The following is a 13,544-nucleotide window of genomic DNA, read 5'->3' as shown; positions in this document are numbered from 1 at the left end:
AATTAGGTTAGGCAAAGACTCAAAGCCTCCAGAGGATGCCTCTGTCTATAGACTGATAGGATTCCATCTTGATTTCCTCAGGCAATCATCCTGGTGGGGCAATTGCTTCTGCCTGGAGTCTAACTATTATTCTCAGTCTCTTAATTGGCCTCAGAAACGTCACATCGTGGGGTAAGGTGTTTTCTAAAAGGGTGGGTCAACTGTCTTCCCCCCAGGCAAGGTCGCCTGTATAACAAATGTCTGTGTGAGAAAGATGACCTCCACAGCATGAGGAATGACTTAGCACAGGAAACCAGGGTGTCTGCCTTCTGAGCTCTGACCCCAGAGCCCCTGATCCTGGCTTTCTGCTCACACAGCTTGTCCACTCTGCCCTCCCTCTCCAGGAGCACAAGGTGGGTGGCTCCGCAGGGAATTTTGTACTTTGGCCCTTTAAGAGGGTGCCTGAGTTTCCAGCTGTCTCTCCCTAGCAGACAGCAACCCCGCTGCTTTACACAGCCAGATGTTATGTGGGCACCCTTCTCAGTTCTGATGCTCTCTACTGGGGGACCCAGCTTGGGGATGAGACCCCAGAGTTCTCAGTGGCAATCCTCCATCACTGAGGTATCTTTCTGGAACTTCAGTTGCTGTCTGTGGGAGCTCGGCCAGTCTTTTCGTGCCTCCGCCCCTCCTACCAGTCTCTATGCAGTCTCCACTTCGGTCCTCGGTTATTAGGGTTCTCTCCAGTGAGTCTGTTGGTTATTCCGGAAATTTTTCTATATTTTAGTTGTAACTCCAGTTTGGTCCTGGGAGTGTGTCCATGCAGCATCCACTTACTCCGACACTATTTTTAATCTCTCTAATCCCACTGCTATTTTGTGACATTCTTCTTGATGGATTTAGATGGGGATGAACTTTTGAACCAAGAACATCACCATCGACCTTCCTGCACCAGGTGGAGCCTTTCCTGCACTCTGTCTGAAGTTTGAAGTGTCAGGCTCCCACTGCCTGAGTCCACACAGACACTGGACACCACCCTTCTCCAAAAAAGAGAGCAGTGAGCTCTAAGAAGAGTCCATGCCGAAATGTTTTTGCCAAATATTAAAAACTGAGATTGTCAGCACCACACACTGTAGGGACAGACGTGCATTTCACAGGGTGACGCCCACGGCTCTGAAGCTGAATTCAGAGGCAGGAACAGGCCGGCCACCTGGTGGAGCTGTGCTGGAACCCAGCCTTGCCTCAGCTACTGCATGGACCAGTCAACAGGTTCACATTTCTTTACACAACTTAGATGTGAAAATACCCATCAAATGAGAGGATAGAAAGCGTCAAACTTCATCACTGTGACTTCTCTTAGTCACACACACCGACGGTTGTCCTGAGGGGCGGGCACTGCACAGAGTGTCAGGGGTGGTAATGAAAGAGCATGTGGCACTTCCTGCCTTTTTTTTTTTTTAAATATTTCTATTGATTTCAGAGAGGAAGGGAGAGGAAAACAGAGATAGAAACATCAATGATGAAAGAGAATTATTCATCAACTGCCTCCTGCACACTCCACACTGGGGATCAAGCCCGCAGCCCAGGCATGTGCCCTGACCAGGAATTGAACCATGACCTACTGGATCATAGGTCAGTGGTCAACCACTGAGCCATGCCAGTTAGGCTCATCCTGCTTTTAAGAGGCTTGTGAGATGAATGAGAAGACAAGCCCTTTAGATCGAACAATCAGGGCCAAAAAACGCAAAGTTCTTTAGAACCAGGGTTCAGAGTGTAATAGACAGTTCAGGAGGCCCTAAGGGCTGCTGCCCTCACTCATCAGAGGCAAGGCCCAGGCTCCTGGCCCCAGTCTGTTTCCTGCTCCAGAGGAGTGGCCACGGATCTCACAGCAAGTCTGTGCATGAGGCAATAACCAGACACACGGTCAGGTGCTCCTGCTGCTGGGGAGCCTGAAGGAGCCACGTGTGAAAAAGAAGTGGACTTGCCTGGGGCTGCTACTGAGTCAGGAGTGACCACAGCGGCTACAAGGACCAGGGCACATGCCAGTCATGACGTAGGAGACAGAGGGATACTTCCTGTGCGGCCTCCATTACAATAAGACCCTACTACTTAAGATTACCCTTCGAGTCCGCACATATGATACATATAACGAATTTTTATAAGAGACCAAGAAGGGATACAACACCCAAATATGGCACTTTCTCTGGAATACATAAAGCACTCATGAAGTGGGGAGAGACATCCCCGAGGCAGGCCACAGCTATGGCTCAGGTTCTCATGTGTAGCTTCCATTGTGTGTATATTTGAAACAGATGGAAAGGGACAGGTGCTGGAAACAGAGGTTACAGAAGTCAAAAGTGTTCCCTAGGTAGCATCCATCTCAAGGAAAGAAGCATGGAAAGGAGTGAGGATGATGCTAACGTGGCCTCTATAGTCACCAGAACCAGAGAGCCTGCTCTTGATGGGAAGCAGCCAGGGGAAGGCTCCCTTCTCCAGGGACCAGTGGGCTGGACAGTCTTTCAGTGTGTGCTGGGGTCTGATGAAGAAATGCCCTCCTCCCACCTTCTTGCCTCACACTCTGCAGGCACCTGCATGTCCGACCAATTACAGCTTCATTCGTGAATATCTGTGTCTGAAACCCTTCTCCCCTAAATACACTAAATGCTTTCTCGTACAGAAAGCGTTAAGAGAAAATACGCCTTAAACTTGACTGGACTTTTTCTTATTAATGTATCAGTTATACCACATTCAACATGACTTGGAAGAAAAGTTATATTTTACCACCCTTCCCCCAAATCACAGTAAAACAGTCAGAGAGAGGAGAGAAAGAGAAGCTATGACAGGAGACAAGCTGGGATTCCCGGAACTAAATAGAGTAGGGGAGGGTACCGAGTGGGGTGCCACTTCCAGGAGCGTCAAAGGGATGAGCCGGGCGAGGTCTGCAGGCCCACGGGGGCGCAGGAGCACCCTCTCCCTCGGGAGCAAGCCTGTGCTGGAAGGCACTCAGCTCTACTGTAACGGGATCAGGCAGGACGGGGGTGAGGGCAGGCGTCTGGGAAAGCGGTTCATTAACTATAACAATTAACACTAAACAACGGACTGTTGCTTCAAGAAGCATCACTTCTTTCATTTTCATTTCAGCAAGAACAAAAGAACAACCCAGGATTTAAGAACCAAATTCCTTTCCCATGCATAGTCTATGGTCGTCAGAATAAAATTAACTCCTTGCCCCACTCTGAAAACAAACCAAGAAAGAGAAAAAGGATGTTGTCTCTAACGACTGTTACCTAATGAAGTTCACCAAGATGTAATAATCAGTCATCAGGAAATGAATCCAAACAATGAGAGTCCTAATAGTTCCCCGAATGTGAGAAAGACTGTTTCTACCAGAACGTGAACGTTACGGGGGATCAACAATTCTCCAACAGCACTTTCCACTAATGGGCACTAGCTCTCACACATGCAGACGTGTAAACTAATGGGCACTAGCTCTCACACATGCAGACGTGTAAACTAATGGGCACTAGCTCTCACACATGCAGACGTGTAAACTAATGGGCACTAGCTCTCACACATGCAGACGTGTAAACTAATGGGAAGTAGCTCTCACACAGGCAGACGTGCAAACTAATGGGAAGGAGCTCTCACACAGGCAGACGTGTAAACTAATGGGAAGTAGCTCTCACACATGCAGACGTGTAAACTAATGGGAAGGAGCTCTCACACATGCAGACATGTAAACTAATGGGAAGTAGCTCTCACACATGCAGACGTATAAACTAATGGGCATAGCTCCCACACATGCAGACGTGTAAACTAATGGGCATAGCTCCCACACATGCAGACGTGTAAACTAATGGGCACTAGCTCTCACACATGCAGACGTGCAAACTGATGGGCACTAGCTCTCACACATGCAGACGTGTAAACTAATGGGAATAGCTCCCACACATGCAGACGTGTAAACTAATGGGCATAGCTCCCACACATGCAGACGTGTAAACTAATGGGCACTAACTCTCACACATGCAGACGTGCAAACTAATGGGCACTAGCTCTCACACATGCAGACGTGCAAACTAATGGGCACTAGCTCTCACACATGCAGACGTGCAAACTAATGGGCATAGCTCCCACACATGCAGACGTGTAAACTAATGGGCACTAGCTCTCACACATGCAGACGTGCAAACTAATGGGCACTAGCTCTCACACATGCAGACGTGCAAACTAATGGGCACTAGCTCTCACACATGCAGACGTGTAAACTAATGGGAATAGCTCTCAAACATGCAGATGTGTAAACTAATGGGCACTAGCTCTCACACATGCAGACGTGTAAACTAATGGGCATAGCTCTCACACATGCAGACGTGTAAACTAGTGGGAACTAACTCTCACGTGCAGATGTGTACACTAGTGGGCATAGCTCTCACACGTGCAGACGTGTAAACTAGTGGGCGCTAGCTCTCACACATGCAGACGTATAAACTAATGGGAAGTAGCTCTCACACAGGCAGACGTGTAAACTAATGGGAAGCAGCTCTCACACAGGCAGACATGTAAACTAATGGGAAGTAGCTCTCACACAGGCAGACGTGTAAACTAATGGGAAGTAGCTCTCACACAGGCAGACGTGTAAACTAATGGGAAATAGCTCTCACACATGCAGACGTGTAAACTAATGGGAAATAGCTCTCACACAGGCAGACATGTAAACTAATGGGAAGTAGCTCTCACACAGGCAGACGTGTAAACTAATGGGAAGTAGCTCTCACACAGGCAGACATGTAAACTAATGGGAAGTAGCTCTCACACAGGCAGACGTGTAAACTAATGGGAAGTAGCTCTCACACATGCAGACGTGTAAACTAATGGGAAGTAGCTCTCACACAGGCAGACGTGTAAACTAATGGGAAATAGCTCTCACACAGGCAGACGTGTAAACTAATGGAAAGTAGCTCTCACACAGGCAGACGTGTAAACTAATGGGAAGTAGCTCTCACACATGCAGACGTTTAAACTAATGGGAAGTAGCTCTCACACAGGCAGACGTGTAAACTAATGGGAAATAGCTCTCACACAGGCAGACGTGTAAACTAATGGGAAGTAGCTCTCACACAGGCAGACGTGTAAACTAATGGGAAATAGCTCTCACACAGGCAGACGTGTAAACTAATGGGAAGTAGCTCTCACACAGGCAGACGTGTAAACTAATGGGAAGGAGCTCTCACACATGCAGACGTGTAAACTAATGGGAAGTAGCTCTCACACAGGCAGACGTGTAAACTAATGGGAAATAGCTCTCACACAGGCAGACGTGTAAACTAATGGGAAGGAGCTCTCACACAGGCAGACGTGTCAAGCATATACTGAAGAACTCCATCCCCTTCCTCCATAAGAACAGTCCCTGAACAAACAGGTGTGTTTCTCCCTAACAAGTACGCATTCTCTTCCCTAGGAACCCACTACTCACCCGACTTCAGCCCGTGGCTGCACACCTGCTGTTCCTAACAGATACTTTCCTGTTCTGATGAAATGGCAAAGTTATCCTGAACCTAAGTGTTCAGTATCTGAGTGTTCAGACATCCCTCTGGAGTAACTTCTGTCGCATTTACTTCAATGCGTTCATCCTCACATCCCCCAAGTGTCTTCTTCACGGTGCTGGACCCCGTGTTTAAGTTCCCTCTTACTCCACTTTGAACAGAACTGTGTGGGCCCTGAAGCAGGTGCCTGGTCTCACCAGCCAGCAGTTGCTGAGTGCGTCTGGAAACCCACTCCCGACTGCCCCCTGCTGCTGAAGTGACTGTGGCTGCTGCTGTGGCAGAAACACAGCCCTGGGTCCTGAGGCCAAAAACACATGAAAAGCTGATTTCCCTCATCTTCAAGGGTCAAGTCTCTGCTCCTAGAGTCCCGGGCGCCTGGGCAGTGACACCTGAGGAAGAGAACAGGCTTCCTGTTCAGTGGTGACAGCAGCAGACAATGCACTGTGGACTCCACTGCTGGAACACGCTTATTTAGATCCATAACCTTCCACATTCTTAAAGCAATAAAAAATAAAAATAAAAACCTAGGATACAAACCAGCAATTCTAGCTCATTCATTTGTTCCTGGTTTAACAGAGAGCACAGAAATATTCATACGGCAACTCCACGAAGAATATGTTTTTGTTTTGTAGTAAAAATGGAATAAACTGTGATGTGTTTTTCCATTTGCTTTAACATGTAACATTCAGAAGTGCTCGTATAAACACTGACTTTTACATAACCTGACTAGTATCTGACACGTCCTTCACCAACAGGAGTAAACATTTGCTGAAGGAGAGAGAGGAACAGAACCTCAGGACCCAGAACCAAACATCCCAGGACCACTGCTCTACCCCGCCCACAGCCACTGTACTACCCCGCCCACAGCCACTGCACTGCCCCGCCCACAGCCACTGCACTGCCCCACCCACAGCCACTGCACTGTCCCGCCCACGGCCACTGCACTGCCCCGCCCACAGCCACTGCACTGTCCCGCCCACGGCCACTGCACTGCCCCGCCCACGGCCACTGGACTACCCAGCCCACGGCCACTGCACTACCCCGCCCACGGCCACTGCACTACCCCGCCCACGGCCACTGCACTACCCAGCCCACGGCCACTGCACTAACCAGCCCACGGCCATCCGAAACCCACTTGTGCGACTTCAATTTCTCATTAACCGCTGGGTATCCCATCACAAGCCTAAACAGAAACCTGTATGTTTTTACCTCCCCTTTGGTTTTAAACAAACAGTATGGCTAAGGGATGACAACATCAGCGAGGAGTTTATGTTGCCTAAAGACACAGTCCCTGCCTGGCACCAATCCCACACTCACCCTCACGGCGGCAATGGGTCCGGCAGGTGCCGCAGCACTGCGCCAGCTCCATGCGTTCCCACGGCTCCCTTCACAGCCTTATCCCCCAGGGCTCAGCCCAACACCCTGTACAGAGCAGGTGCTCAAAAAGGTGTCCTTTATCCTTCCAAATGCACTTACCCTTCGAAATGACACGACATAAAACGTGTCTCCCCGTCTGTGGATGGCATCAAAGAAGTCTTGGTAGCTTCGGGGGGACGCGTAGTACACCTGGAGCTCCCTCCCCGAGGGCCTGCTGAGAGAGGAGGCGGCGTTCTTACACCACAGACTGTCACAGCGTCTCAGAAGCATCCATTCTAAGCCTGCGTCTGCCTATGGGAATCTCAACCAAAATATGAGCAGCCTTTCAGCAGTTTTCTAGAAGAGTTTGAAAGCCCAAGGTCGGAGAGCTGTAAGATTCAATTCACTGAGGCTGACTCGCTTCTGAGTGGAGGCTCAGGTAGTCACGTGCGCTGGGAGGCATGGGGAGGTCACAGGAGCATCAGCCAGCAGCTTCCTGCACCGGCGTGCGTGCCGCTGGGTCTCTGTGAACAATGCGTCTGACAGCACCGCTCCCCACTGTCAGCTTAGGACTCGAGAACACGCCGGCCTGGCTGTGCCTGCCTGCCCTCCTCTTCCAGGGCGTGTCCTTGGTGAGGCCCAGCTCTGAGCAACCCTGGTTTCCTCGCCAACAAAAGGACTGCAACAGGTGGAGGCTGATAGGCGTGCATGAAGCACCCGGCCTGCTCGGCGGCACTGCTCAGCTCCGCTCTCTGCCACCTCGCTGCAGAGCCAGGACAGAGCGCCCAGCACCTCCGACCACGCCCGGCCCAAGATCCACTCAGACGACAGTGACACAGCTCTCAGCAATAAGCTAAGATCTGGAAACAGCCTCAGTGCCCATCAGTAGATGAATGGATTAGAAAATTGTGGTACATCTACATGATGGAATACTATGCTGCTCTAAAAAGGAAGGAACTCTTACCATTTGCAACAGCATGGATGGAACTGGAGAGCATTATGCTAAGTGAAATAAGCCAGTCAATGAAGGAAAAATACCACATGATCTCACTCATTCATGGATAATTGAGACCATTATAAACTTTTGAACAATAGTAGATACAGAGGCAGAGCTGCCTCAAACAGATTGTCAAACTGCAGCGGGAAGGCCGGAGAGGGTTGGGGGGCAGGAGGTAGGGGGGTAAGAGATCAACTAAAGGACTTGTATGCATGCATATAAGCATAACCAATGGACATAAGACACTGGGGGATAGGGGAGGCTAGGGGACTGTCTAGGGTGGGGGGAAAAAATGGACACATATGTAATACCCTTTGTAATACTTTAAGCAATAAATAAAAAAAATAAAAAAAATAAAAAATAAAAATAAAAATAAAATAAGGGTCTTTCACTGTTTAGCACAATAAGCCAACACACATAGGTTAAAGGAGAGTTAAAGAAATAATGCTTATTTTTCTCAAAAAAAAAAAAAAAGCTTACATGTTTTTTTCTACATTCTTCTTTTGTGTTTTCAATGAATTTATTTTTTTTCAATTAATTTTTGTTAACTTAGGAGGAGAAAAGAGTAGCCTAAAAGGAAATTAATTATAAGTGAGTCCTAAGAACTTCCTTTGAAATAATTCCATCTGCTCACTAGGCCATTTCTGACTAGAGTGTCTTGAATATACAGTCAATTATTACTCATGACATTTATGTTCTGTGGACACTGACTCAGCAAACAGTGAACCACTCCCCTAAGGGACAGCAGGGTCAGCAAGCCCCTGGCTGCAGTGCTGTCATCGACTGACCAACGTGTCACCTGGTTTTCTGTGTTCTGTTCAGATACCTTCTGACCATGTACTGTTTGCTCGCTAACTCTGACCTCGGGTGGCTCTGGTCTGACTGAAGCTCCCCCAACAAGCCGTTTCTACCGGGTCACCGATCCGCCCTCCAGCGCCGGGAACATCAGCACTCCCTGCACTTGGGCCATTTTAAACAGTGAAACTGCCAACCAAAAGCACAGGGATGTGGGGACCATGGCACTGACACCTGGGAAGGACACCTGCCCCAGGAAGCAGGGCGCTGCCCTGGTGACCTCACCTGGGAACAGCTACGCACATTTGCAAACGACCATGAAAGCAATTTGCGTATGGATTTGGGGGTCACAAGGACATCTTAGCAAGCAGGTGGGTTCACAGATACAGAATCCATGACCAGGTGCGGCCACACTCTCTCACCTGATGCTGGTGGTCTCTGTGTACTGGACAGCTACGAGCTGAGAGCCGGAGCCCTGTCCCAGAGCGCCCTGGAAGAAACAAAGGACTCAATGTAATGAAATCATATGAAGACCTTCCGATACTGACTCATTCTACATTCACGTCTAATGAACTCTCATTAAAGCATTCATATAGTTTTTTTCATGAATAGTGTGACATATGGAGTTTATGTGACTCAGCGCCAACACAGAAATCAGAACTCCTGTGGTCTCATTCTGGACTGAGGGGTGTGTCCTATGGAGGTTATGACATTTAAGACACTTCCCATAAAGTTTTTTTTAAAATAGCCCGAAAGCTTAGTCCAAGCATCACAAGTTTTATGACAGGTCATATAAGTATTATTGAAAATATAACAATTTATGCTTGTTAAAATAATTATTTTCCCAATGAAAAGTTCCTGAAGTACGAAAGAGCCTTAATAAAGCGAGATCCTACTGTTTACTGAGTTAAACGCAAAAACCTTCATGCCTAAATACAGCTATGGATGAAGCCATCATTAAGGAGAGTTCCCCAAAATAAGCAAGACTTGTCCCTAGACTCAGACATGACCAGGCTGTAAAAAGCTGACTCACACAGACATTAGGCAAATAGAAACTGGACAAGCCATGTAGCTATCAAAGACTTAACACCAATTAACATAGAAACCTCTGAAAAACTGGTAGAGTTTTGACATTAGTAGTTACAGGGATTGGACAAAAGATCAAAATCAGCAAAAATGTGAGTTAGACAGTACCATGGAAATGAGATTTTACATAACGCTTTCAGTTTTGTTGTAGATTTGTCCACTTGTCACGGTTTGCTTTATGTTGAAGCTTTGTTATTAGGAGCCTATGTATTTAGAGCTCTGTCTTCTTCATTAAGCGTACTCTCAGCACTATGAAATTTCCATTGTCACCTCTTGTAATATTCTCTGTCTGGAAGTCTACTTTGTCTGATTAATGTAGCCACAGCAGCTTTCTAATACTTAATGTTTGCACAGTATCACACTTTTTCACCCATTAATTTTTCATCTATGTGTGCTTATATATAAAATGAGAGGCCCGCTGCACGAAATTCATGCACTGGGGGGGAGGGAGGGTCCCTCAGCCCGGCCCGTGCCCTCTCACAGTCCAGGACCCCTTGGGGAATGTCTGACTGCCGGCTTAGGCCCCGGGGGGGGGAGGGGCGGGGATCAGGCCTAAGCCGGCAGTCGGACATCCCTCTCACAATCTGCGATCCCTCACTCCTTACCACCCACTTGCTCGCTCCTTATTGCTTGGCTCACTGCTCCTTAGCGCTGCTGTGGAGGCGGGAGAGGCCCCCACCACCGCTGCTGCACTCACCAGCCGTGAGCCAGGCTTCTGGCTGAGCCGCTGCTCCCCCTGTGGAAGCTCACTGACCACCAGGGGGCAGCTCCTTCATTGAGCAACTGCCCCTGGTGGTCAGTGCGCATCATAGAGACTGGTCGTTCCAGCTGTTCTGCCGAAATGGTCACTTAGGCTTTTGTCCTATAGACTAGAGGCCCAGTGCACGAAAATTCGTGCACACGTAGAGTCCCTAGGCCTGGCCAGTGATAAAGGCCTACCAGGTTCCCCGCCTGCCTGCCTCCCCGTCGCCTCCTTCCCTCGCTCCCTCAGCAACTTGCCACAGCTGCTGGTCACGTGCCATGTTCTGTGCCACCCCCTGGTGGTCAGCACACATCATAACGAGCAATCAAACTCCCCGTCTCCCAAACTCCCGAGGGGACACTTTGCATATCAGCCTTTTATATATATAGACTGGAGGCCCAGTGCACACAAATTTGTGCACTCGGGTGGGTCCCTCAGCCCGGCCTGTGCCCTCTCGTAGTCTGGGGCCCCTCGGGGGCCCCTTCCCCTGGCTGCTGGCACCAGTTTTCCTCAGGCGCCCGGAACCCAGGCCTTCGCTCTTCGCCGGGAGGGGCTGGCGTGGCGGGCGAGGGGCTTAGCTTTTTTTTTTTTTTTTTGCCGAGGGGAACATGGGGTCCGTTTATTGGGGGGGTCAGTCAAAGGAGGGGCTGGCTAGGGTGGGGTAGGGCAGCAGCTTGTCTGGCCCCCCGAGAAACCCAATTTGAGTCCAGGGCCTCGTCCGCTTCGAAGCCAAAGTCTTCCTCCACCTTTATCTGCACGGAGGCCAGCTCCAGAGTCAGTGGGACTCCCGCCCGGCGCCATTCCCATGGTGCTCGCTGCTTCTTCCACCCTCTGGGCCCCTCACCAGGGGCCAGGCTGCTGGCTTCTGTGGGCGCTGGCGTCCTCCTGGGCGGGGACAGCCCCTCTTTCTCCGGAGGCTTGTTCTCCAGTAAGATGGTGAACTGGCTGGCCCGGTAGTCGTCGCCGTAGGAGTCCAGCACCTTCATGAGGAACCTCCGCTCCTGCTGGAGTCTCCGTGTTATCCTCTGTACCTGATGGAGCCTGTTCAGGACCCGCTCATTCACCTGTTCGATCTCCCTGCAGCACCGACCCAGCACCTGGTACTTCCTGCGACTGAGGCCGCCGCCGGCCTCGGGCTGCCTCCCCCTCTTCGTCTCGCCCCCGGAGGCTGGAGCTGCCCAGACCCCCAGACACAAACTCCACTTCGGACTCAAGCTTGCTCTCCAGGATGTGACCACCGAACAGCAGAGGCAGCACCAACTCCGTGCCGGGAGGTGCTGAGAACTCCTCAAAGCCCACAGCTGCCGTGGACCCCTCTCTCTGCTCCAGCTCCATTTCTCCCCGGCTCCCAGCACAGAATTTCCAACCCTGCAAATCTCTAGGTTAAAGTGGCTCACAAAACGACACGCCCCATCCGATTCCACAGCCAGGCACCCGGCCCCGGCCACTAAGCCTCCTGGGAGTTGTAGTTCTCTATTTCCGGCTTGCCTCCCTCGCCGCACCCCCACCCCGAGTCCTGGCTGAAAGGCCCTGCTCGCTGGTCTAACGCCACCGCCAGACGCCAGACGTCTGAGTCACCTCCTTCTTTATTCTGGTCCCGACACCATGCCGTCTGACCACGGAGACTCTCTGCTTGGGAGGCCCGGTCCTCTCCGCGGACTCTCCGCGGGCACCGGGGGTGTGGCAGAGGCCGGCGTGGCGGGCTTCCCTCTTTGCTCGTCGCTCGCCACGCCAGCCTTCGCTTGCTGCTCCTGTGCCTACATATGCAAATTAATCGCCATCTTTGTTGGCAGTTAATTTGCATATCACCCTGGTTAGCCAATGGGAAGCGTAGCAAAGGTACAGTCAATTACCCTTTTGTCTTTTATTAGATAGGATGTTATTTCTTGCAAACAGCATATAGTTGGGTCTTACCTTTAAAGAACCTGGTTTGACCATCTTTCCCTTTACACTGACGGGTTTATTTACTCTATTACATTTATTGCGAAGGTGGCTGGGCTTACGTCTACTATCATGGTCTGTATTTTCTATTTGCTGTTTATGTGTTTGTTCTCTGCTGCTTTCTTTTGGTCAAATACATTGTTTAGTGTCCCAGTCACATCTCCTGTGCTGGTTCATAGTTTTACTTCTTTGTGTTAGTTCTTACAGGTGGCTCTTGAGACTGTACTTTGATCTTTAAGTTACCACAGCCAACCCTGAAGTATGATTTGAACATATAAAAACTTTGTAAGAGTACATTGTATTTACTACCTCTATACCTTTCTGTTCTTATTGTTGTATATTTTACTCCTACATAACCTGTAAACCCCACCAAAAAACTGTTCTGAATTTTGCTTTAAAAAAAAACACAAGTCTCCAAAGACATTTATATGCACACAAACACAGAATAAAGATACTTAAAGGGGGCATTTATGTTCACCAAACATTCACCAATCCTGGTGCTCCTCCTCGTGCATCAGGGCTCTACCTGAGAACATTTAGTCCAAACATCCTCCTTTAGTATTTCTTGTCATACAGATCTTCTAGAGAGAAAGTATAATAGTTTCATCCATCTGGAAATATCTTTATTTTGCTTTCATTCTGAAAAATATTTTCACTGATTTGACCCTCTAACTTTTCTAAAAACTCAGTCTAGGAAGAGGTAGAATTATAAAATGACACAAGCCAAATCATGTATATAATGCTTAGAAATGATAGAAACTTCAAAGAAATGTCAACTCGTCAATATACAAAATAGCTTAGTGTCCATCTAGCATCCCAGAGGGGAGATGTGAGGGGAAAGGCTGAGAGGAGAGAGGAACTAGGCAGCGCAGCTGCAGGCTCAGTGCTGAGGGCGAGTCAAGGAATGCTGTGAGCTCAGGTGTGGACAGCAGCCTGAGCGAGGACCCTTCTCCCTCCTCTGACTGAATGGGCCTTGTCCCCTCAGCTAACACTGGTCCTCCCCACCCCACCCGTCTTTCCTTTCCCTGTGATAGCTTCGTGTCCCACATTTCTGACCTCTATTCACACTCACACAGACAGACATGCACCCAAGATGCAGAGAAAG

At 49.4% G+C, this 13,544-nt stretch overlaps 1 protein-coding gene and 1 pseudogene across 4 annotated transcripts in view; both read right to left on the bottom strand.

Moving 5' to 3' along the window:
- Positions 1–13,544, bottom strand: part of ATF6 (activating transcription factor 6) — a 147,140-nt gene that overhangs the window by 50,352 nt on the left and 83,244 nt on the right. For 3 of the 4 annotated variants that reach the window (XM_059674201.1, XM_059674200.1, XM_059674198.1), the window contains 2 exons: positions 9,093–9,160; positions 6,999–7,113 (listed from right to left, as the gene is read on the bottom strand). In XM_059674201.1, the coding sequence (XP_059530184.1) occupies positions 6,999–7,113; positions 9,093–9,160 (183 nt within the window). The remainder of the gene's footprint in view (positions 1–6,998; positions 7,114–9,092; positions 9,161–13,544) is intronic. The other variant, XM_059674199.1, reaches the window with a different exon arrangement.
- LOC132220422 (TCF3 fusion partner-like) lies at positions 11,130–12,058 on the bottom strand (annotated as a pseudogene).

This window comes from Myotis daubentonii, chromosome 18, assembly GCF_963259705.1.
Source record: "Myotis daubentonii chromosome 18, mMyoDau2.1, whole genome shotgun sequence".
Taxonomy (NCBI): Eukaryota; Metazoa; Chordata; class Mammalia; order Chiroptera; family Vespertilionidae; genus Myotis; species Myotis daubentonii.
The sequence above is the reverse complement of the archived record's forward strand: the minus strand, read 5'-3'. Positions and strand labels throughout refer to the sequence as shown.